The sequence below is a fragment of the Lygodium microphyllum genome, chromosome 24, assembly GCF_053477565.2.
Source record: "Lygodium microphyllum isolate KBCC chromosome 24, Lygodium_microphyllum_v1.1.10, whole genome shotgun sequence".
Lineage (NCBI taxonomy): Eukaryota > Viridiplantae > Streptophyta > Polypodiopsida > Schizaeales > Lygodiaceae > Lygodium > Lygodium microphyllum.
The window spans coordinates 96782724-96809409 of NC_141158.1; the positions used below are offsets into that span (position 1 = coordinate 96782724).

At 46.5% G+C, this 26686-nt stretch overlaps 1 protein-coding gene across 11 annotated transcripts in view; it reads left to right on the forward strand.

The window, feature by feature from the left end:
* The window catches only part of LOC148015397 (uncharacterized), a 157689-nt gene that overhangs the window by 99593 nt on the left and 31410 nt on the right, over positions 1-26686 (forward strand). For all 11 annotated transcript variants that reach the window (XR_015688374.1, XM_087665505.1, XM_087665504.1 and 8 more), the window contains 3 exons: positions 14558-14669; positions 14747-14894; positions 15072-15233. Coding sequence is in view for 10 of the 11 variants with exons in the window: in XM_087665505.1 (XP_087521631.1) it covers positions 14558-14669; positions 14747-14894; positions 15072-15233 (422 nt within the window). In the remaining variant the exon portion in view is untranslated. The remainder of the gene's footprint in view (positions 1-14557; positions 14670-14746; positions 14895-15071; positions 15234-26686) is intronic.

Below are 26686 nucleotides of genomic sequence, written 5' to 3' on the forward strand. Positions count from 1 at the left end.
CTTGGGAAGCGTGCAGGAAAGGACAGTTTTTTGACAGAGTACCCTTTGCACATTAATTGCAGACTTGTGTTTGCTGCAATTTCTGGAAATTTGCAGATTTCCAGCCCGGACTGCATTGACATTGCTCTATTGCCTTTTGGGAAATAATGGCAAATCAGGGAGGAGATGTATTCACCTATGTGTCCAAGGAAGACCGATTGGATGGGAACAATTATTCCCTTTGGTCTTTCATGATGAAGAATGTATTAGTGGCAAAAAATTTGTGGGATTATGTCAGTGGAGAGGAAGCACGACCGGGAGTTGTGGCTCCCGCTACTCCTCCTCCAGGAGGACGTGCAAGAGGGCAACCTCAGCCCCCTCCACCTCACCCCGCTCAGCCACTTCCCCCAAGAACTGCAGCTCAGAAAACTTGGGATACACGGGATGCACAGGCTATGTCGCTGATTGCATTGGCAGTTCAGCGTTCTATCATTCCTCATATTCGTTCAGCAGCTTCTTCACAAGAAGCTTGGTTGATATTGGAGCAGATGTTTGCAGGAAAGAATGAGACTCGCATCTCTTTCTTGAAGAAAGAGCTAGAGACTCTAAAGATGAATGAGGGTGATTCTATGCAGGATCATCTCAACAAAATTCAGGACTTGCGGGAGCAACTCATGAATGTGGATGAGTACTACTCAGATGCGCAGCTGATTTCTACGACGTTGAATTCACTGCCTCCCTCTTACTTGGCTTTTCATACTGCCTTGAACCTCACTATGAGGATTTCGAAAGAGCCCATCACTTTCATTCAGCTTGTCAGTTTGCTTCTAGAGGAGGAGCAAACTAGACGGAACAGTGGTGTGGATGGTATAGCCTCTGAGCAGGCTTTTATGTCAAGGCAGAAGGGTAAAAACAGCCAAGGGAAAAATGCTTCGCAGAGTTCTGGTAGTAGTAACACTTCACAGACAAGTCAGAAACAGGGGGGCACGCAAGCCAAGAAAGGAAAATGCCATTACTGCAAGAAGCCTGGCCACTACATCACTGAGTGCAGGAAGCGCATCGCCAAAGAGAAGAAGAAGGAGTCAGGGATGTCTGTTTCTGCAGCTCCTTCCACTGCTAGTGAGTCCGCGTCCTTTGTTGCAGACAGGGACTATTGTTTTTACACTTGCAGTTATGATGTCTCTTGGGCTGATAGAGCATTTAGCTCTACAGAAGATGCTGACACTTGGTTCTTTGACAGTGGTGCTTCACGGCATATCACATCTCGTAGAGATTTGTTTGCTTCTCTTGGTGCACCTCCCGTTGGGAAGTCTGTTCAGCGTGCTAATAATGCATCATACCCTGTTCGTGGTATTGGGGAGATTCAGCTTACAGCCATTGATGGCTCTATTCTCCGCCTACAGGATGCTTTGTATGTGCCTGGCATTAAGAAGAATCTGCTTTCCATTTCTTCTATGGCACGTTGTGGTTTGCAGGTAACCTTTGATGATGACCGTTGCATGGTCCGTGACAAGGAACACATGACATTGGTCTTGACAGGTTCTCTGTGTCATGGGTTATATGAGTTGGATGCTCTTTCGGTAGATCAGTCTGCATATTTGACATCCACTCTTACTCCTGCTATGTTAGAGGCAGAGTTATGGCATGCTCGTTTGGGGCATGTAAACTATGGCAGCTTGATGCTATTACAGCGTACTCAGATGTTGGATGGATTACCTCTCTTGGAGAGACCTCCTGAGCATTTATGCGAGGGTTGCATTTTGGGGAAAATGCATCGTTTCTCTTTTCCTCGTGATGTTGCTTTTAGAGCAACAGCCAGATTGCAGCTTGTGCATTCGGATGTTTGTGGGCCCATGCAGACACAGTCATTGGGTGGTTGTTACTATTTTGTAACATTTATTGATGACTTTACACGTTTGTGCTGGGTCTACTGCTTAAAAAAGAAGTCAGAAGTGTATGATGCATTTTTGGCTTTCAGTGCACTTGTGGAAACTCAGTCTGGTTGCAAGATTAAGACTCTCCGTTCGGACCGAGGGGGGGAATACATGTCCTCTATGCTGAATTCTTATTTGCAGCAGAAGGGCATTATCCATCAGTACACTACTGCATATACTCCACAGGAGAATGGGGTAGCAGAGAGGAAAAATCGGTCACTCATGGAGATGGCCAGATGTATGTTGAAGGCAAAGAGTTTGCCTCATAGTTTTTGGATGGAAGCCGTCATGTGCGCTTGCCACATTTTGAACAGATGCCCTACCAAGGCCTTGAAAACCGTCACACCTTTTGAGGCTTGGCACAGCCGCAAACCTTCTGTTGGCCACTTCCGTACTTTTGGGTGTCTTGCATATGCCCATATTCCACAGGTACTTCGAAAGAAGTTGGACAACAAGGCTGTAAAATGCATCTTTATGGGATATAGCAGCGAAAGCAAAGGCTACAGACTCTATGATCCCGTGACCAAGAAGGTTTTTGTCAGCAGGGATGTTGTATTTGATGAAAAATCAGAATTATCCTTGGCTGGTTTTGATACATATCAGGCTGCCCGTGATGTCTTTGAAGGGCTGCTGCCCATCACATTTGGTGATTCAGCTGGTACTTCAGCAAATGAACCTAATGTTCAGCCAGCTGCTCCTATGGAACATGCAGTAAATCAGCACATTGCTGAAACTGAAATTCAGCAGGAACTTGTACACAGTCAGGAAGCAAGACAGGTGCCTAGATGGTACACGCAGACTATGAGAGATAGTCATTTGGAAACACCCTTGGCTGGTCGTACTCGAAGGCAAACTCGACTGCATGATTCAGCACATTCCATGGAGTTTGTTATGGCAGCATGTACTCATGATAATGAGGAGCCTGAATGTTTTGAGGATGCACGACATAGTGTGCATTGGATGGCAGCCATGCAAGCTGAATTGGATTCTATTCATAAGAATCATACTTGGGATTTGGTGTCTTTGCCAGTTGGCAAGCGTGCCATTGGTACGAAATGGGTCTACAAATTGAAAAGGAATGCAGATGGATCCATAGATAAGTACAAGGCACGGCTGGTAGCTAAAGGCTACGCACAGAAAAAGGGCATTGACTATGAGGAGACCTTTGCTCCTACCTCCCGTATGACGACCATTCGGTCTATGATTGCCTTGGCTGCACATTTTGGTTGGAAAGTGCATCAGCTGGATATAAAGACTGCATTCTTACATGGGGAACTTCAGGAAGAAGTGTATGTACAGCAGCCCATTGGTTTTGCAGTTGAAGGCTCAGAAAATTTAGTATGCAAGCTGAAAAAAGCTCTATATGGTTTGAAACAAGCTCCACGAGCTTGGTACGCAAAGATAGATGCCTTCTTGCTTAGTCAGGGGTTTGTAAACAACCCATGTGAGTCTACCCTTTATGTACATAAAGAGGGGGGATCCATGCTGATTTTGTGTCTATATGTAGACGACCTTTTGCTCACTGGAACACGTGCTGATCAGATTTCAGCATTCAAAAATAATTTACAGCAAACTTTTGACATGTCTGACTTGGGTATTTTGCACTATTACTTGGGCATCCAGTTTGTACATGATGCTAGAGGCATTGGATTATGTCAGTCAAGGTACATTGGGCAACTTCTTGAGAAGTTTGGCTTACAGGATTGCAAGCTAGTTTGTACACCCATGGAACCTGGGCTCAAACTGTCATTACATGATGACAGTGATTTGTTTGATATCCATACTTATGCTCCAGCAGTGGGATGTCTCATCTATCTATGCCACACTCGGCCAGACATATAGTTTGCCGTTTCAGTTTTGAGCAGGTACATGCATCAGCCTCGTATGTCGCATTGGCAAGCTGTGAAGCGTGTGTTTCGTTACTTGCAGGGTACTAGAGCTCTTGGATTGCTTTATGCCAAGGGGGGACCACTGCAGTTACATGCTTACAGTGACTCTGATTGGGCTGGTGATTTTGATACTCGTCACTCCACTAGTGGCAATTGTTTCTTTCTTGGCTCGTCATGCATTTCTTGGCTTAGCAAGAAACAATCCACTGTTGCCACGTCGTCATGTGAAGCTGAGTACAAGGCAGCCTTCACTACTGCAGTTGAGTGCGTATGGCTTAGACGCTTACTTGCTGATTTGGATGTATCTGTTACGGAGCCTACTCCTTTATATACTGACAATCAGAGTGCCATTGCAGTGGCACGGAACCCTGTGTTTCATGCTCGCACGAAACACATAGAGATTCACTACCACTTTGTCAGAGAGAGGCTACATGCAGGTGATATCAGCCTTGTCTACTGTCCTACCACCAGCAATGTGGCAGACATCTTCACCAAAGCTCTTCCACGAGACAAATTTGAAGCATTTCGCGATGCTTTGAATTTGACGCCCTTTGGTGGCGGATGATCCTTGTACACTTGATCACTCTTCACTCCAGGGGGGTTTGTTGGGTATCTCACACGCCTTACTTACGCCTACGCTCATATGGGAGTGTGCGGGTGATCACTAGGACACTGGGGCACTTTTTACTCTCGGTAGGAGAGGTTTTTTCCCCCAGATTATGTGTACTATTTTGTATGTGCTTGTGGTGCACACTTACGGGCACTTACTGTGTTCGGGTGTGAACAGCCCCTTATAACTCTAAGGTATAAGGGTTATCATTTGTACTTTCAGCTTACACTCTATTCAGTACTATTGCATTGGGTGTCGTGCTCAACTCTGTCTCTCACTCTCACACTGTCTACTGCACTTCAGCTGCACCTCGATCCTCTCCCATCTGACAGAGAGGCTATAGATGGGAGATGGCATGTTGCCCTAGAGCTCGATCACAAGGGGGGACCAGAGGGTTTGGAGGAGTAGTTGTCTTATATAGGTAGAAGCTAGAGCATATGGTATAGGTCATGAGGAGAGATGAGGAGGCTTGATTCATGTGGATCTTGATACATATAGATCGCCCCCGTAATATATATATAGCAATGTGCTACTTTGCTCCAGCACATTCTCCATATGCACCACAGGGGAGAGAGTTACCATATTTACCATTGTATGAGGATATTATGCATTGTTCGAGCATTGGAGATGTCTTGTTGGTGAGGGACTTCAATGCAGGCACAACATAGAAATAGGTTCCCTTCTTCGATAGTGAGGACCGCATGTATAGAGAGATAGCACCACAGGAGATGGGGCCCAGCTAGACATCATAGGACTTAGCTACATGCACAGATTATGGGGGTCACCTCTAAGCCTTCGAAGGCGCACATGGATTAGCCATCCTTAACGGCTTGGATAGATGGCCTGGATCGGGATGCTTTCACATGCTTTCTACATAAGCATGCACCTAGACGTACACAAGAGCCCTCTTTGAAGGATCTATATAGAGACTAGAGAAGAGAGCACGGTGGACTACCTTCTAGGGCTCTTATTCCTCATCCTTGACATACAATCCTTCAAAGCATCCCCTCATCCACAAGTAGTGGTCGTTGACCATCACCTGTAGATATGATATGATCCCCCCAATGAGTAGTTGTCATGAGGACATGTATTTTTGAAACCTCACTTAACATATGGATTGATGTTTAATCACATGGTTAAGCAAATGTTGCACATCTGAGGTGTAATTGGGGTTAGAGTAAATTTACAAGCGCGGGACCCAAGAAAATCATGGGATGTCAAAGGCTAAAGTTGCTATAAGTTATGGGCACAGGTACTTGGTGGTATCTGGTGCCAATTGTTGGCCTAGGTCATTCATTTGGCCATAATTGTCAGTTATTGGTGACACTAGAGAAGTGGCATTTAATGGTATCTAACACCAATTTGATAGTCAAAGATTGCATAGAGACACTCGGGAATGGAAGTTGCGTAGCCAATTTAATTATTGGCCAGTCAAATTATTTTTCTAGGCACTGAAATAATTATTAGATTAATTTTCAATATTTAAAGATTGAAAATTAATATTTAATTATGGATAATGCTGAAAAAACCATTTGGGAAGGGTGCTACTTGTCAAAAATGCCCATGCACGACTGAAAAATGTATTTGGAGGCTGGAGAGAGGCATTATAGTGCATTGAGCCCCTGCAAGAGAGTGGAAGAAGATGCTGCTGGTCTAATTTGCAGCCATTGGAGGACCTTTAGAGGCAGCAAGGGGCAAGAGAAAACCAATCAACATCAGGTGGTAGCATCTACAGGCTATTGAGACAGGGCAGCAACAGTAAATGTCTGATTTTCTTTAGTTCTGGGCGAAGAAAGTCTGAATTTTCTTTCTCCTCAGCATTCTCTCTCATCTCCAGCCTTTCGAGATTCCCCAGATACCACTTCATGAGATTGACGGCAAGTGCCTACTCGAATCATCTTTATTGGAGCTTGTAGGAGATAAGCAAGATGTCTCACAGAATAGATGGTATGATGACTACAAGGAAACCCGTCTTCCTCTCTAGCAAGGCGATGATAGAAGGGTCAGGCCTAGGACCAAGATGGATTAGTAACAGAGCACGTATCACATGCTAGAGATATCCTAGCACCCCTTCTAGCCCACCTATTCAATAGGGCTCTGTGTGAAGGCTTCGTTGCTAGTTGGTCAGCTAGTACTATAGTATCAATCTTGATAGCTAGAGATCTCATGGTTCTATGAACTATAGGACTATCATGGTTAGTGTCAAAAGATGACGTACTAGTGGACAATAGGGTTTGTGGGGAGGAACACAGAGTGAACTCGGTAAACATGGAGAAGAGAAGAGAAGAGAGAAGAACTTTGATGAATGGAATGATGAAGATCTGAATCATGGAGTGAATGTGATACAAGGGAACAAGGGTGTCGTAGCATAAGAAAGATGATGAAGACAACCACGAACCATGAACCATAATGTTCTCCTGAAGGGGTGTGAGGGTAGTGGAGAGGTTGGAGAGAAGAGGTGATGGAGTGAATGAATCAACCGTGGAGAATGAGTGACAGAGGCAGCCTATAAATGGGTAAGATACTGTCTAGGGTGGTGCCCGGAGAGGGAGAGCGTGAGCTGTCTAGGGTGGCACCCCATTGTGGGCGCCCAACCCCTTTTTGGGGCTGTCCACTGTGAAACCCTAAATGCAAGATGTAGAACGCAAATTTGTGGGTGAAGGGTCTCTCAATACCCCCTCTCAGGCCCAAAAAGAGGAAGAAGAGAAGAGTGAGGTAGAGACGGAATGCTACATGCTGAAGAATGCTCATGCAGTAGGTGGCACTTGGACAACGTCCCTCGTGGGAAAATTGTTCACTTGCCCAAGCGTCCTAGTATAAAGATGATGAAAACATGCAATGAATAGGAGGAATGTCGGACTTTGCATGGTGCCGCACACCCTCTCTCAGGCCCAAAAAGGGGAAGAAGAGAAGAGTGAGGTGGAGATGGAATGCTACATGGTGAAGAATGCTCATGCAGTAGGTGGCACTTGGACAATGTCCCTTGTGGGAAAATTGTTCACTTGCCCAAGCGCCCTAGTACAAAGATGATAAAAACATGCAATGCATAGGAGGAATGTCGGACTTTGCATGGTGCCAAGAACTATAAGGATATGCCCGTACTCGATCTTGGGAGTTGGCTCCATGTTGACCAAGTGACCAAGGCAAGAAGATGAGGAGGAAGAAGATGTAGAGGATCCCTAAGATCCAAGATTTCCACCCGAAAGGTAACCTGCAGTAAAGAACAGTAGACAGAGTGAATTGGAGAACTCGAAACTCAACCTTGGGAGAGAAGCCACTAGCTTCGTGCATCCATGCAAGAAGGAATACGAAGGCCTTTTCACCAAGTCACGGCTGAACCTCCAAGGCCCTGATCGATGTAGATCCTTGAGATCCTAGGTATCAATAGGTGAGATGACTGCTGGACGGAAGCCACCCCATCCAAGGGTAGAAGAAGAAGGTAAAAGGCCTCTGCCAGGGCGTGCGAAGGATTGAGCAGCAGTGGGTGGGGATCCCCTTTGAAATTGGAGGAATAGGAGCCCCCTCTGAAGTCACAGTAGATGTAGATGCCCCCTCGGAGGACAAAGAAAGATCATCCCCCTCTGAATCCCCCTCTGAGCTAGATAGGGAATCCAAAAACTCATGGATCACGGACTTCGAAATGTCTAAGGATGAAGGAAGTGCCACTGGTCGTGCTGAAGAAGGTATCTGGGGTGGTGAAGAACGCCCAGAGGTGGCCTCTCGAACTTGAGTTGGCGAGGGTGAAGGGTGGGGATCAGACTGAGCATGGGGAACAATGGCTGCTTCTCAATGGAGCAGATTGGGAAGTCGAAGAAGAGGAAGGAGTCAAGCAGCCACTGTCTCTCGAAGGAGTGGACTGACGAGGAGACGGTATTAAACAATCACTATCTCTCCATGGAGCGGCGGACTACAGAACTGCGGGCCGTGGTAGCCACTATACTCGAAAATAGGTGGAAGAAGAGTGCCGCTGGCATTGCGACAATCTCTTGGAGGTCGTAGCGCCAATTGATCCTCCATGTGCGACAATCTCTTGGAGGTCGTAGCGCCAATTGATCCTCCATGTGCTTGAAAGGACTTAGTGCGCATTGGATGCGTCTTACTGCCTTGAGCATAGTACCCTGATAGCCGATGCAGAATGATCTCTATAGCCCAGAAAGGAGAGGTGGCACAAGGAGTGTGTGGTGGAAGACATATATACTCCCGGGGGGTGGGGAGCAAAGGTCGAAGTTGGCAAGCATTGGTGGTGTGTCCGGTGATGCCACAGTAGGAGCACCCAGTAGTTTGGTCATTTGTTGGTAAAGAAGCCATGAGTACTAGTGTGCCACAATGCTGATGTATGGTTGATGGTTTGAGTACAAAATTTTGGGCTTCTTTAACCGTGCATGTCAAATTTGATGCCTGTGGGTATATGCACAATAGAAATTGCAGCTAAAATTTGGGACTTCTCATGTAATGTGATGTATTTGCCCTTGGAACAGCTGTAATCAGTTGTGGAATGCTGTAGCACATGGTTTGGTGCTTCTGAAAATTTACTTACAGATCTGAAATTTCTGCTTCTACGTGGTCATTTATTGCTGGTTGGTACTTGTTTGTATCTTGGTCACTTGTGTGAAAGTTTGGGCCTGCATTCGCTGAGTTTTTTGTCACATTTGGGCTAGAAATCATGGTTGGCAGCAGTGACAGCAGTAATCTCATGCACATTAAGAAGCTTGAAGGAGCACATAACTTTGCTGTCTGGCAAAAACAGTGCTACAATATCTTGTTGCAGAAGAAGCTGGCAAAGCCGATTAAGACCAAAGGGGCAAAGCCCGCAGACATGGAACAGGAAGATTGGGATGAGTTAAATGAGCTTGCACGCTCAACCATTGAGCTATCGATTTTTGATGCCTTGTTGTTTAACATTGAAGGTTGGATTCTGCATATGCTATTTGTACTCGACTGGAAGAACTGTATGCACAAAAGAGTGCCATAAGCAAAGTGTATTGGCTGAAAAAGCTTATGGATTTGCGTATGAAAGACGGTACAACAGTGTCTACTCACTTGAGTTAGTTTAACTCCATTTCAGCCAGCTAGTTGCCTCGAAGTCCTGATTGATGAAGAATTTAAGGCTACGTTCTTACTTTGCACTCTGCCAGAGAGTTGGGATACATTCAGGACTACTGTGAGCAATTCTAATGCGATTCTTTTGTATGCTGATGTAGAGAGTGCTCTACTCATGGAAGAAATGGATCGACAGAACAATGCATCCAGTAAGTCTTCCAGTGCTTTGCATACTAGGGGCAGATCACAGCGGAAAGACAAATCTGATAGCAAGGGACGCAATAAATCATGTGTCAAAGATGTTTAATGGCATCGTTGTGGCAAGAAGGGTCACTATAAATGTGACTACTACAAATGGAAGAAAGAGAAAGGAAAGGGCAAGAAGACAGATGATAATAAGGAAGAGAAGAAAGAGAGTTAGCCTAAGAAAAACAGTGTCAAAATTGAAGAGGTGAATGTAGTCACTCATGACAGTGATAGTGGGAATGACGTACTCTTGGTCTCTTCACACTTTAGTGCACATGCTTTACTTGCAGATACGGCACACTTGGATTCTTGATTTAGGTGCTTCTTTTCATGTCACCCCTCATCGTGAGTGGTTCTTTGACTATACAGGGGGTTGACATGGTGTCGTTCATCTTGGGGACAACTATGCATGTGACATTGCAGGTATTGGCAGTGTGCAGTTGCAGTTTCAACATGGTTCTGTCTTCACACTTCAGCATGTACGGCATGTACCTCAGCTCAAGAATTGCTTGATTAGCACAGGGCAGCTAGATGACGATGGATTTCATACCACCTTTGGTGATGGGAAATTGAAGATCTGTAAGGGATCTAGAGTGATTGCCAGAGTTTGTAAAAGTGATACCTTGTATCCTCTCCATGTATCTAGTGTGAGTGATCATGCTGTTGCTGTGACCAAGCAGTCAAGTGTTTCTTTGTGGCATGGCCTGTTGGGACACATGAGTCAAACTTGAATAAAAGTGCTCTCTCATTTGGGTTACTTGCCTAGTCTCCGTTATGCTGATTTTGAGCATTGTGATCATTGTGTTTATGGTAAGCATGCACATACGTCTCATAAGAAGTCTCTTTCCGTGAAATCTTCTCCTCTAGAGTTAGTACATTCCGATGTATGTTAGATGCCAAGGTGGGAAAGAAACATTTTGTCACCTTTGTCGATGATGCTACACGGAAGGTATGGGTTTATCCTATTTGTAGCAAGAATGAAGTGCTTGACAAGTTTAAAAATTTATTGGCGTTGGTTGAAAATAAGACTCATAAGACATTTAAGTGTCTTCGCCCTAACAATAGTGGGGAATGTGTCCAAGGCCTTTCAAGTATTTTGTGACAACAAAGGGATAAAGAGGGAGCTCACTGCCCCTCATAATCCACCCCAAAATGGAGTTGCAGAGAGCGTGTGAATCGGATCATACATGATAAGGTCCGTACGATGCTGTCTCATGCTGCATTACCCCATGGTTTTTGGGCAGAGGCTATTATAACAGCCGTTCACTTAATTAATCGGTCACCAAACATGTTTTTTGGGGGGGGGGGAGTTCCCCAAGAAGCGTGGTCAAGCAAGCCATCTTCATATGCTCACCTGAAAGTGTTTGGCTGTGAGGCTTTTGTGCACATTCATAAAGAAAAACACAGCAAACTTGAGCCAAAGTCCTGTAAATGCATTTTCTGAGGATATGGTGACGAGGGTGAAATGGGGTATAGATTATATGATCTTGAGGAAAGGAAAGTAGTACGCAACAATGACATTATCTTCCGGGAAGATCCCATGCACAAACAACTCAAAAATACTGAGGAGGTCTGTAGGGTTGTATTCCGGGAAGAAATACCTTTTGGACAGCAAAATGTGCCCGTTGTATAGCAGCAAATACCTGCTGTAAATGAACCTGTAAATGTAAGAAATGATGCTGTAAATGATCAGCCAGCTATTGCCCATGATAATGAGCCATTAGATATGCAAGAACAGCTAGGACAACAAGTTGTTAATGCTGATTTGCAGGCTGAAATGGTAGCACAACATGCTGAAAATGGAAATTTATAGGAACGACCAACAAACAATGACCATTGGTTTAGGAGATCATCTAGGGCTACTAGACAACTTGACAGATTTGTTCTTGGTGCAAACAATGTGGCTAATTATGTCATGTTGACAGATTGTGGTGAACCGTCTTGCTTCAAGGAAGCAATGAACAGACAGGACAGTAAGAAATGGTATAAAGTCATGTTGTCAGAAATGGAATCTCTTGAGAAAAATGGCACTTGGGACTTGGTGCAGTTGTCTAAGGGGCAGAAAACACTTCCATGTAAATGGGTTTACAATATGGTCACTGCTGGTTCCTCACGAAAGTACAAAGATTGGTTGCGAAGGGGTACAAGCAGGATCATGAAATTGACTTTGATGAGATCTTCTCTCCTGTAGTCAAGATGACTACATTGAGAACCATTTTGGGCTTGGTTGCAGTTGAAGATATGGAGCTCATACAGATGGATGTAAAGACTGCATTCTTACATGGTGATCTGCATGAAGACATATATATGCAGCAGCCTAAAGGGTTTGTGGAAAAAGGGAAAGAGAAGATGGTATGTAAACTCAAAAGAAGTTTGTATGGGCTGAAACAAGCACCAAGAGAATGGTATCATAAGTTTGATACATTTATGCAGTCCCAAGGTTTCCATAGAAGTCAAGTGGATCACTTCTTGTACATCAAGAAGGCAAGAGATGGCAGCCTGATTATCTTGGCTCTATATGTTGATGACATGCTGATTGCTAGCAGGGATACTCATGGCTTGGACTCATTGAAGAAAAGTCTTCATGGCAGCTTTGACATGAATGATCTTGGTGATGCAAATCACATTCTTGGCATGCAAATACTGAGAGATAGGTCAAAAGGATTACTCTATCTATCTCAACAGGAGTATATCTCCAAGGTTTTGCAGCGTTTCAATATGGAGGGGGGAATAATAATTGGGGTTCCATTGCCTCTATATGTGAAACTCAGTGCAAAGGACAACCCTACATCTGATGATGAGAAGGTTGAAATGGCCAAGATACCATATGCTTCAGCTGTTGGCAGTTTTATGTATGCTATGGTTGCTACACGTCTTGACATTGCCTTTGCAGTGGGAGTGGTTAGCAGATACATGGCAACCCCTGGCAAGAAGCATTGGGATGCAGTGAAAGGTATTATGAGATACCTCAAAGGCACAAAGGAGTTGTGTATCTGCTTTGGAAAGCAGAAGGCATTTGTTGTTGGCTTTACGGATGCAGACAATGCTGGTCATGCGGATTGCAGAAAGTCCACTTTTGGGTATGTATTTACCTTCACAGGAGGAGCAATATCTTGGATCTCCAAGCTACAAAAGTGTGTTGCATTGTCTACTACAAAGGTAGAGTATGTGGCTGCCACTGAGGCATGCAAGGAGGCTTTATGGCTTTCATGTTTGGTGGGAGAGCTTGGCATTACAGAGTTACCTGTTTTCCATTGTGATAGTCAGAGTGCTATCATGCTAGCACAGAATCCGGTCTTTCATGCAAAGACGAAGCACATACAGGTGAAGTACCACTTCATTAGCGATGTACTTGACAGCAAGAGCATTGAGCTTGTCAAAGTGCATATAGATGATAATCCTACGAACCTTCTCACGAAGGGTCTTCCAGTAGAGCGGTTTGCTCATTGCTGACAGATGATAGAAGTTGTATAGATATATGTATTTCAGCTTTGTACATACCTAGACTTAGCTGATTCTTTTCTCCTCTTAAAGCACATTGCCTTTAGGTGGGAGGTTGTTGGGAATAAAGGCCCTCGTGCCTTTTAAATGTGCTCGGTTGTGAACACACCCTTAGCACTTGCACTTTCATATATATATATATATCTATCTAAAAACCTAAAGCGGTACAGTTGTTATTGTACCCACAAGTCGTGTTCACTCTTCCCACTACTCTGTACTCTCTCACTCTCTATCTTTTTGTTGCTAACAATCCCTACGTGTCTCGATCCCTGTGCCCTCTGAGCTCAACACTGTGCACCAAATTATGGTTTTTTGACACCTTAGTCACTCCTACCCTCTTGTAGGGAGCTTAAATAGGGGGTTGCAGCTTATACCATAGACGACTGACCCCGCTCACAGATCACACAGGCCCAGAGAGAGAACACTATGATGGCTGGGATCACATAGAGAGACCATTGATAATGATGATATCATGTATGATCAGTAGTAAAGCCTCTACACCACACCCTATATCAAGTAGGAGCCTCGCAATTTACTATGTACCTAAAGCAAGAAATGTCTATTATAGATTCTCCCAATGAAACTAAAGAAAAGGAGCTATTTTGAGCCAGATCAAAATCAGAAGTCTTCCAATTTACTGTGTACTTGAAGAAAGAAAGTTCTTTCATAGCTTCCATAATCCAAAGGCATCCACTCATCAAACAAGGAAAGTACTGAAAGGGCCATATCCTCTGTAATTTTTGGGCTCCATTGTTAACTGTGAAAGACTTCAGCAACAGGGAAAGCTCCTGTGCTTAAGCTGCATAAGGAGAAGATATCAGAGAGATTTCTTCCTTTAGGTCTATAGTAATTTGCAAGGCTTCTGCTTTTTATGTCAAAATAGCTCCTAGTACAATATCTTCCTGTGAGTTGTATGGCATCAGAATGGATATTTTTTTGACAATATCATCTGCTCAAGTTTACACACTACTGGTCAAGTTGTTGCAAACAGTGCTACATTGCAGATTCGGAAAGCAAGATGTAAGCTTTTGTCCTAAAGGAGTTTATGCTGCCATCTATCCTGGTGTGCATACAAGAGAAGAATACACCATAGTGCAAGAGTTCATTAAATAACTGTGTTTTTCCTCTGCAGTTTGTATGGTTCATGTAGTTTTAGGATTATAAATGATACCATTCTAGTTGGCATTAATGGTTTGTGCAACATAACCTACTCTTCCACTTTTTAAGGGGGACAAGTCCCAATCTGAAATTGGAAGATCTCTAAGGACTATCTTATAATAGGGTGTATTCTTTGCATATCCATGAAAATGTAATTAGAAAGGCTAGGAGCGTTTATAATAAATATTTTCTTTTTGCAGTGTTTGCTCGGATGTCTCAACCATCATATCCCATACGGTGCTCCAAAAAGGCAGTAATTAAGACAGATGACCTTCTGCCTGTTCTTGGACTTGAACAGCAGGAAAAGTTCAAGTATGTGATATATGCAACTATTATTTAGCAATCACATTAATGCATTTGAATACATGATTAATTATTCTATTTTGCAGAGCTTTTGCTGTGCGCCTGGTGCTTACTGGTCCACCTCCTTGTGAACTGGTTGATGTCAAAATAAGCTTGACGTTCAGATTATTTGTGAAGCTTCCATCAGGCTCTGTCTTCTGTTCAACACAGGATCTGGAGGTTGTTAGGCCTGAGGTAACTTTACCTTGAAATTTTCTGCAGGTGCAATTACTTCTAAGATTTCCATCAGTTATCTTCAGAGCAATAAATAACAGATGCCAAGTTGCAGTTTCAATGTCTTTTTGAGAAGGGGTTACAAACAAGGCTGTGGTAAACGGACAGTACTTATGGTGAGCACTACTGTTCTTTTAGGTTTCATACTTGAGATATGGGCTGATGGTTAGGCATATAATTGATAAGAAGAGCCCAGTTTATGGCCATACGATGGAATCCTTACGTGAAGGAGATGCTTCATTTTCACTTACAGTTATGGGGATGGAGAGGACCTCAATGCAGCAAGTGTTTCATTTAGAGGTAGAGATGGTGATTCATTAATTATGATTTACAGGAGTCATAACACATGATTTTGGATTTTTTGTAATGTTAGCTGAAATTTGGCTGATATGATGGGAATAACAATTTGGTAACTTGCAATAAATTTGTCTAATTAAAGCTTGATAGCTTAATCTCTGCACGAATGTGCATGCATGAGTGTGTGCATGCACATAGGTATTTTATTCTTTGTGATGTAATTACTAACCACCATTGTCACATCACTTTTCTGAAAACAACATCAGTTTTTGTTTGAGAGGTAGAGGGAGGGAGCCTTCGGGAGCTTGGGGGGTGGGGGGGGAAACGGGGGCAGGGAGGGAAGTAGGTGGTAAGGTGGAGGAAGGGGTTTGCGGAGAGAGAGAGAGAGAGAGAAAGAAAATCAATGAATGAATGAATGAAATGAAATGATATATTAACGTCTACAAAAGGCCAAAATGACCTATGTGACCTATGAGACCATGAGTTACAATCATGTGTATGATGGTACAACTGTCTGGGAAAAATATGTATGTAGCACAAAGCAAAATAGGAAAGGAAACTAACTATGGCTATGTGTAAAACATAGAGCTCTGGCTAGTAATAATGAGCTCCAAATGGTACAATCTCATGTGGGTATGGAGGACCTAGCTCTAGCCCGAGCAGAGAGAGAGAGAGATAATGTCAGCAGACCTGGCCCTTCCGGACATTGCTGCTCCCTGTCTGGAGATTGTTTGCTCTACTCCAGCTGTTCTTTTTGTCTGATTTATTAGAATTGCTTATGTAATAGGTTGTTCTGAGAGCCTGCTCACATCTTGTAAATTTCTACAGTGACAGTGTGAGAGAGATTGAGTATGCTGACCTGATGGTCTGATGTAATAACATGTAAGGGATACAGTGAGAATGTTGACCTGATGGTCACATGTAAATATTTACTACTTAATTCAATTATCTTCACGGGGAGAGAGAGAGAGAGAGAGAGAGAGAGAGAGAGAGGCAGATTTACGAAAAAAAGAGAGAGAGGCAGATTAATAACTGCAAAAGGCCATATACAACCTATATCAACGATGTGCTAAAATCATTCTCAACTTGCACATAGCTTCTCTAAGTGACTTTCACTACGGTGGCAAGCAGATCATTCGTCTTGACGAGCCCTTATACGATTACGTGCTGACCCATACTAGAGAGCCACAGCCAAAGTTTCCCAGAAGACATTGCTATCCCCTTGTTTGGAACTTGTGTCTGCTGCCCCTGCTTGGATGTCATCAGGCACCTTGCGCTTTCTTGTCCAATCCTTCCTTGACCAAGGTGAAGACCTGTAGGCGTAAGATGGCAGTCCTGAAGACCCATTAGGTGGTGGAAGGCTAGACATAGTTGTTGTGTCAGCTCTCCAAGGTCAGCGCAAAATGGCAGTAGTCAAAATTTCGCCACGTCACGTTTGGACAGAAGCAGGGGGGTTGCTCAAGCTAAGGGCCTGTTTCATGCAGAGGGAAGAGGGCAGACAGAATCGCTGAACCCATGGCCTCTACTCTCCCTGCCCTAGTAGCATTGTTCCAAACAATGGCTGCCCTTTCCTCATCACTCATTCCCTCCTCACAAGAGTTACCTTAGGATCAGCAGAGTGCCAAAAATTCAGCATCACAAGATCACGCATAGCAGCCAAAATGAGAAAACTTGATCCTTGAGACAGTAGCCAGTCCATCCTCCACCTTCACAGACTCCAATGCTGCCCCCATAGCTCCCATGGCCAATACTATCTCACAAATCAAATTCGATCCTGACGTAGAGCTCAACATTAGAGATACAGTTGGTGGCCTTGGAGGCATCATCTTTGGTGTGCCGATTAGTGGGTGACCAACCACGGATGCATGCATTGAAAGACATGATACAAGCCACTCTCATAGGCACTCCAACTAGAGTTACAAAGGTAACCCCATTTGGGAAAGGGTGCTTTCGGGTCAACTTCAGCACTACAAAGAAGTCTACATTGGTGCTTGCCACTAGCCGATTAGATCTCTGAACTAGTGCAGTTGCCTTCTTTGATAGATGGATTGAGGGCAATGATTATTCCACTTGGAGATGGCACAGCTATCAGGGTACACCTCCTTGGCCTCAATGAGTATTTCTTGCCTCATATAGCCCAAATTGGTAGAGCTTTTGGGCGTGTCATTCAGCAGGATAGGACCTTTGTAGGTGCGATGGTGGAGGGATAGCCTCAGCACCCGTTAATCAGAGTTATGGTTCTACTTCAGCATTGGGCTCCCTTCCTCTAGCCATCAGGATTCCATCAGTGCACAGAGGGTGTATGATTCGGATGATATATTATACAAGTTCCCCAAGGTAGTGCTTTGCTTCCAAGATGGTAGGCCACCTTGCAGCAAATTGCCCTAGGATGGAGCAGAGGAGATAGAATACTAGTCCCTGCTCGGATTCCTTTCAAGATGAAGGGGGAGGGTCCTTGCCTTGCAGGACTAAGAGGGAGGCACTGAGGAGAGGAGCTGCTAGAAAAAGGAGGAGGTAGAGATAGAGACAGGGAGAGAGACAAGGGAGAGAGCAGCAGGCCAAGAGACAATGGATAGCTGTTAGGTATTCATGGCCTGCTGCACACAGGAATCCAATTGCGCCAGTTGAGGCAACAATGACGACTGTACTTCAGGTTCCCTCTCCCAGGCCATAGGTGAGAGAGGTTTGGTCACCTACTGTATCACCGGTAGGTAGAGTGACAGTGACTCCCCCATGTGGGGTAGAGCGGCTAGTTCACACCCCTAGCCTTGTGAGGTAGTGATGGACACACCTACTTCAGGTTCCCTCTCCCAGGCCATAGGTGAGAGAGGTTTGGTCACCTACTGTATCACCGGTAGGTAGAGTGACAGTGACTCCCCCATGTGGGGTAGAGCGGCTAGTTCACACCCCTAGCCTTGTGAGGTAGTGATGGACACACCTAGACCACTTTTTTTTTTCCAAAAAAAGTGTGGCTTATTATATTACTTCAGAAAAAACTAAATACAACGAAGTGCTCATGCTCAACAGACTAGCTGGAGCTGGTGCAGAGTCACAAATATATCAAGTATACAAGCCTCTCAAGGCGGTCTGGGGGGATGGGGCCAAGAAGCCATGGAGGGGGGGGGGGGGGGGGGGTGTATCGCCATCTGGGGCTGCCTGCGTGCATCATGAAGAACATGTCTTGGCCGCCCCAGGTGCTCAAGAAGTGAAAATGGAGCTCCTGACGAGCTCGAGACTCGCCTTGCACCTGGTCCTACCGGTCGCGGAGGGAGTGGATGATGGAAGTCTAGAGCTCAGCCAAAGTCGCTTGTACTGAAAGGCACTCCTTGCCAAAAACCTCATGACAGTGTGTCTTTCAGATGTGCCATCCAATAAGACTCCCTACGATCTCGCATACCTCAGAGCGGTCTGGTGTGGGCTCCAGTACCTGGCGGCTGGGTAAAGCTTCCAAGCCAACCATTGCGCAAGACCCAGCCTCAATGATGAAGATCGTGTCCTGCATCCCGGCCTCATACAAAAGGTGACGGCCCTGGTTGACTACTTGCTAGCAGAAAGCTCCCCATGAGATACATCTAAGGTTGGGTGTGCCAGATAGCGGAAAATGTGGCATGCTCCTCTCCATACAAGCTGTGCTGCCATGCACGACCAAAGACAAGGCTTTGGAGTTTCCAAAAGCTATTGACGGCAGTGTTTACACCCTCCATCCTGCTACATCTAGGCTAGCCAACTCCCCACCGCTAGTCCTTCATGTGCCAAAACACATAGGAAATACAATACCCTCCTCGGCCTCCAGTTGTCCCATAGGTGGCGCGAGAAAGTCTGACGAAAGGCATCCATGATGGTGTGCTCCACCCAGTATCTGCTACGTTAAGGCACCCAGTCCATGTCCTCCTGGATTAGTACATGTTTGCCAATCCTGGCTGTGTACTCCAAGAACCTCAGTGGCTTCTTGGCAACCGCAGTGGCCGGCCATAGCCACACTCCAGGGTCCTTCTCCAGCTCATCAAGTAGCTTGCTCTCCCATATCCATAGGCGCCACTCCCGGAACTCCCAGAACACATAAGAGTCTAGACGCCAGGTCTTCCCCTGAAGACTACCACACGAATCCTCCTCCAAGGAAGGACAATGATCTCCTCATCCTGCTCCCCTCTGTCAAGGACCAAACACCCCCCATCTTGCACAGTGAAGAAAATCCCGTAGGTGGCACCACCCACTCTGTCTGTCACCTGTAGGGGGATACTTGTCGGTGAAAATCTAGCAGCCTATACCTTGCTAGGCTCTACCGGTTCTCAGATCGAGGGGTCAAGCCACTCCTAAGGTATCGTTGCGTCAATCTCCCTTCTCCTCAGCTCCGCCCCTCTCTGACAACCTGATGCCTGTTGCAACACCTCATGGTCCACCATCTTGTACATCTCCCGCCATGCCTTGATAGTGCAAGTAGGGCCGGCCTCCCAACCAGCCCACTAGATGTGAGGGTGCTCTTCAATCTGTGTCTCATCCCTATCTCTAACCCGGGGGTTCCAGACCACCGGCTCTGTCGGTCTATCTCCTCTTGGCATTTTGGGGGGCTCTGAATTAGGGCCTTACGGAGGCCCTGCCACACATGAAGTAAGCTGCGGAGGAAGGAGGATCTAGGGGGCGTGATCTGGGCCGCTGTGAATATCCATCTCAAGGATGGCCTCCAATCACCACTAAGTCTCGATCTAAACCCTCAGAGACCCTCCTGCAGGAGGACCTTCTAAGTCTGCCCTCCTGGTGTGAGCCCACGGACTACTAGCCTGCCCCAAAGGGCCAGGCTCTTGAACTCTGGGTTTATGATCCCAAGCCCTCCCTTAGACCGATGCCGGATGATAGTCGCCCATGCCACCTTGGTGCGAGAATCCCTAGAACCATTTGAGCCGGCCTAGAGAAAATTCCGTAGACCTGGTTGATCACTAGGACTCAGCCCGCTAAGGAAAGGCGGGCAGTACTCCAGTAGGTCAACTTCCGCCTAATAGAGTCGAGTATGGGAAGAAAGTGCTGGGCAAGAGTGATGTCAAGTCCCACTTGAAACCCTAGGTATCGGATGGTCTGCCCTTTGCACACCCATCTGAATCCCACATGGACGTCCCACTCCCTGCTAGAATCCGGGTCTATAAGAAAACCAAGTGACTTTCACCAGTTGATTTTCGCTCCCGCTGCAGTGCAAAACACTTGCAGGGCTAGTCTCACTCTCTCTAGCATCAGCTTCTCGTCCTCTATATATAGTGCGGTATCATTTGCATACTCTGGATCTAACAGCTTCGTCTCCTCCCTCACCGGAAGTCGAAGGCCACGTAGCCCACTTACACATGACCGGAGGAAGTAGGATATCACCTCTGCAAAGAGTAGGAATAGATATGGGGCCAGAGGACAGCCCTGTTGGACTGATCTCTCCATCCGAAACTCCTCCCCCCTCCTGCCACCTATGAGGACCTTGCTGATAGCCGATTTGTAAAGTGCAAAAACCCCGCGGATCCATGCTTGGAGGAAGCCCAATCTCACCGTGGTGCCCTCTAAGAAGTCCCAATCAACCCTATCGTAGGCTTTTTTTTTTTTGCAAGTAAAATGTGACTGATTATATTACTCAAAAAACTGATAACAACAGAGTACTCATGCATAACAGACTAGCTAGAGCTGATGCAAAGTCATCAATACATCATGTATACAAGTCTCTCAAGGTGGTATGGGGGGGATGGGGGCAAGAAGCCATTTGGGGGGGGGGGGGGGGGGGAGATATATCGCCAACTGGGGCTAACTGCTTGCATCACGAAGAACAGACCCAGGCCACCCCAAGTACGCATGAAGTGACCGCGGAGCTGCTGACGAACCCTGGACTCGCCTTGCACTTGATCCCATCGGTCTTGGAGGGAGTGGATGATGGAGGTCTAGAGCTCTGCTAAGGTTGCATGTGCTGAAAGTCTCTCTCCGCCGAAAGCCTCCTGACACCGCGCCTTCCATATATGCCATCCAGTAAGGCTCCCTATGATCTCGCATACCTCCGAGCGGTGTGCTGTGGGCTCCAGTACCTGGCGGATGGGTAGAGCCTCCAGACCGACCACTGCGCACGACCTTGCCTCAATCATGAATATCATGTCCTGTATCCCAGCCTCATACAAAAGGTGACGGCCCTTGCTGATTGCCTGCCAATAGAAAGCTTCCCATGAGTTACACCCAAGGTTGGGTGCTATACGGCGAAGGATGCGGCATGCTCCTCTCCACACGATCTGTGCCTCCTCACATGACCAAAGGCAGTGCTTTGGGGTTTCCAAAGGCTACTATGTGCAACGCTTACAACCTCCCTCCTTCCGCATCTGGGCAAGCCAACTTCCCACTGCCGAGCCTCCATGTGCTACGAACCATAAAAAGTACGACACTCTCCTCGGCCTCCAGCTATCCCATAGGGGGCGCCAGAAGGTTCGGCGGAAGGGCTCCGCGATGCTGTGCTCCACCCAGTGCTTGCTGTGTGACGGCACCCAGTGCCTGCTGTGTGACGGCGCCCAGTCCATATACTCCTACATCACTACATGTCTGCCAATCCTGGCAGTGTACTCTAGGAACCTGGGTGGCTTCTTGGCAACGGCAGAGGCCGGCCATAGCCACTCTCCTGGATCCCACTCCAGCTCATCAAGTGGTCTGCCCTCCCAGATCCAAAGGCACCACTCCCTGAGCTTCTTCCAGAAAACATAGGGGTCCAGTCGCCATATCTTCCCCTGAAGGGCCACCACCCGAATCCTTCTCCACGAAAGGGTGGCAATCCCCTCATCGTGCTGCCCTCTGTCAAGGGCTAGACGTCTCCCCTCGTGAACGGCGAAGAAAGTCCCCTGCGGAGCGCCACACACTCTACCTGCCACTTGAAGGGGGATGCATGCTGGTGAAAACCTAGCTGCCCATACCTCCTCGGGCTCTATCGGCTCTCGTATCGGGGGAGCAAGCCACTTTGGAGATATTACTACGTCTATCTCTCTTCTCCTCAACTCCACTCCTCTCTGGCAGTCTGATACTCACTGCAACACCTCCTCATTCGCCATCCTGTACACCTCCTACCATGTCCTGATGGTACGAGCCGGGCCGGCCTCCCACCCCCAGCCCACTGGATGTGGGGGCGCTCACCTATCTGTTCCCCTTCCCGATCTTTGACCTAGGGATTCCAGATCACCGGCTGACGATTGATCTCCTCTTGGCAGCCTGGGGGGCTCTGGATTAGAACCTTACGGAGGCCATGCCACACGTGAAGTAAGCTGCGAAGGAAAGGTGATTTGGGGGGATTGATCTGGGCTGACATGAAGATCCATCTCAGGGACGGCCTCCACTCACCGCCAAGCCTTGGTCTACAATCCTGAAGGCCCTTCTGCAATAAACCTTCCAGGTCTGCCCGCCTGGTGTGAGATCGCAGACAACTAGCTTGCCCAAGAGGGCCATACTCTGATACTCTGGGTCTATGATCCCAAGCCCTCCATCTGACCTATGTCGTATGATGGTCGCCCACGCAATCTTGGCCCTAGAATCCTTGGAACCATCAGACCTTGACCAAAGGAAATTCTGCACTGGGCGACGAAGTTGCACTACGCACGATGAGGAGAAGCACCAACACGAGGCGATGTACCAGGCTGTTGCTTGGAGGACCTGGTTAACCACCAGGGCTCGTCCAGCTAGTGAGAGGTGAATTGTACTCCAGTAGGTCAATTTCCTCCGAATAGAATCAATGATAGGCAGAAACTGCTGGGTAGGAGTGATGTCGAGTCCCACCTGGAACCCTAGATATCGGACGGTCTGCCCTCTACTCACCCATCTTAATCCCAGGTGGACGCCTCACTCCGTGTTGGAGTCCAGGTCTGTGAGGAAACCAACCAACTTTCGCCAGTTGATTTTTGCTCCCGCTGCAAAGTAGAATACGTCAAGAGCCAGCCTTACTCTCTCCAGCATCAACTCATCGTCCTCTATGTAGAGGGATGCATCATCTGCGTACTCTGAGTATAACAACTCAGTCTCCTCTCACTGGAAGTCGGAGGCCGAGTAATCTGCTCACATGTGACTTGAGGAAGTGAGACATCGCCTCTACGAAGAGTAGGAACACGTATAGGGCCAGGGTGGCAACCTTTTCGAACCGATCTCTCTGGTCGAAACTCCTTCCCTCGCATTCCGCCTATGAGAACCCTGCTAGTGGCCGGTCTGTATATGCCGGAGACCCCATGAATCCAAGCCTGGGGAAATCCCAACCTCACCATGGTGTTCTCTAGGAAATCCCAGTCCACCTTGTCATAAGCTTTCTCGAAATCCAAGAGTAGTATTGCCTGTCTCTACCCACTGTGCTGAGTCCACTCTGTCGCCTCAAAGAACGTAAATACATTGTCTAGGATACTCCTATCCTAGACAAAGCTTGTCTGTGTGTCATGGATGATATCTGGAAGCACGAGGCGTAGTCCCCTACTAATCATCTTTGCCAGTGCCTTATAGGCCACTGACAATAAGGTGATCGGTCTTTATTGGGAGAGCTCCAACCGGTCTCCCCCTTTGGGGAGAAGACTGATAAGGCTTGCCAAGAGACTCCCTAGCATCTATCCTAAAGTGAAAATCTCCTGGAAAGCCATCAATAGGGGATCCTTCACCACTTCCCAGTAGGTAGTGAAGAAGGCCTTTGAGAGGCCATCCTCCCCTGGTCATTTCTGTCCATCCTGTGTATGGAAAGCCTCCTCTAGTTCCTTATGTGTGAAGAGGGTTAGGAGGGAGCGTCCCATCTCCTCTGTGATGAGGGACTGGATGTGATCCCATACCTGCTGTCTACATCTTTGTCCTCTAGCTGAAGCTGTCTCTTGCTGGAAAAGGCGTGTATAATAGTCGATGGCAATCTCCATCACCTCATCTGGGCTAGAATGGGTCCTTCCATAATGATCCCGAAGGGTGTGTATCTGCAATCCTGCGGTGCACGGCTAGTGCACCTGGAAGAACTCCCTGCATATCGTGTCCCCCTTTTGCGCTCAGAAGGCTGCTGAGGTGCGGAATGAGAACTCCGAGCGCTTGTCCTCTAGGCCAGCAATGGTTGCTTGCGTGCGCACCTCCTATGCATGGAGGGTGGGATTCCCTGGTGCCTCTTGCAATAATCTCTACGTGGCTGCAAGGTCCCGCCGGAGTGCTCTCTCCTAGTCCCAACACTGCTGCTTGGTTTGTATGGTTGCCTCTTGGCAGATTTTGCTCGACTCAACTAGGACCTGTGCAATCTCCTTAGCTATCTGGTCCCTCCTGTCCTACTCTCTAGACCAAATCTGCTCTATCTGTCCTGTCACCTCCTTCCTCCTATAGATTGAGTCAAGGATCCGACAAGATCGTGTGTCTAGGGCGGATGCTAGGGGCTCAAGTGTCACGAGAACCAGGCAATGATCGGACAACGTGGTGCGTGCCAATTGCTCAATCTGGCCTCCATGAGAGCCTCCCGACTCTCCCACATAAAACTTGTCCAACCGCTCCAGCAGGACTCCACCTAGCTGCCTGTATCCCCAAGAGAAGTCCAACGATCACTTCCTCCTGTGGAAGGCAAGGTCTTTCCAGGCATCACGTGCTCCGACTGCAAGCAGAAAAACATCCTATGCCTCTTGCTCCTCCCCAGCCATGCCCTGGTAGTTTCTGCTTCTGCCCTGCTGGTTGTCCAAGGCCTCTAGGTTGTTGAAATCTCCTCCAACAATCCTGGAGTTCACCTCTGGGAGTCCATTTGCGATCTCCACCCAAAACCTACTACGTGCCCTAACCTCCGTAGGGGGCATAGACATTGAGGACTCCAATACACGAGTCCCCAATATCCAATCTCATCCATAGAACCTGTAACCAGCCTTCCTTCTTAGATAGGGTGGTTTAACCTGATTAAGCACTTAATTACAGCAATAAATAAATGCACATAAAATTAAATACACACTTTACCATAACATTCTTGGACAGTAGACACCCTGTTGGCTCCAAAATTGGCGCCCCTTGTGGTATTTCTTTAGTTTTCATTCAATTGGAAGGAGTACAACTCGAGATTCTTCAATCTCCTCCTGCTAACTAATTGCTCTTGCTGTCATAAATGACCAGCAAGCCTTTTGGGTCATTTGCCCCTTGATTCACCCAGGACTTTTTCTCCAATTTGACCCTTGGCTGGCCAACTGCTGCCCCAAATCAATTTAGGATGGGCTGGCTCCTGAAATCCCTTGATAATCTTCAATTATCAGCTGCTGATTTTAGTCCTTCGAGCCTTTAATCTCTGGCACGGATCCCAAGGTGGTTGCTAAACCCTAATTTCTGTTGTAAATTAGGGTTTACTGCAGAAATTACAGATCAGCCCACAAAAAATGGCTGAGATATTCTCCGGATGGCTAAAAATTGCTGAGAATTGCTGAGCATAGGCTGAAGGAGATGAGAGAATGCTGTAGAGAGAGAAAATTCTGAGATTTGTCGGGAAGAACTGATCAAAATCAGCTGCTGCCCTGCTCTACCAGCCCCAAACGGATGCAGCAACAACAATAGGAGCATCAGAGACTGTGATCTTCAGGAGAAAGTGCATTAGCAGCAATTTCCAGCTTCCCAAGGTCATGAATATGCAATCTCGATCACCAAAAAGGTCTCCAATGGCTGGGAAATGGCCCCAAAAGCTGGCAGCAACAGTCCAACACCTCTTTCCAATAGCTCCAAAATGAAAAACCGAGATTTCCCTCTCCCTTCAGCCCTATTTAGCCTTTCCTCCACTTGCATGGGAAAGTTTTGCCAAGTGGCAGCTTTCTTAATGCATTTTCAGCAATTTCTAGTCATTTAATTAATTTTCAGAATTAATTATTTCTGAAAATTAATTCAGCCCTTAATCCATGCGCAGAAAATTGACCTTGCTCATCCAAAAATTAATTGGCCAGGCCATTTGCAACCCAAAGTGGTCCCATGCATTAATTGACCCTTGGACAAGCATTAATCAATTAATTAATGCCTAGTCCCTAGTGTCACCGCCGCTGACACTTAATGGCCAATTAATGGTCCTAGGGACAAACTGACACCAAAATTCACCTAGAATCTAACAAGTGTAACTTGTTACAACTTTTGCCTTTGGTAGGGTCCTTCGGCCTTCAACTGTGAAAAAGTAGCTTGCACCTCACATGTGCATCTTTTAATTGCACATTTGATTAATCCTTTAATCAAATGTCAATTAAACATAAGCAAAGCATCAAATTTTCATGTCATCGTGACAAAGCACCCCCTTGAAATCCTTGCAATCATCCTCGATTGCACTGTAATGTGTCAAAGCAAACAATATTGCACTGGAATTTTCACAAGGCATCACAGTCAACACATCATTGGCCACTGCTGGCTAACTATCTCATATGCCCACCATTTGCTGAAAATTTCCAGCCAGCATAAACATAGCATAAAGCTCATCAATAGTTCAGAACTGTTGCTAGAAACTCATTGGATGTATCCCA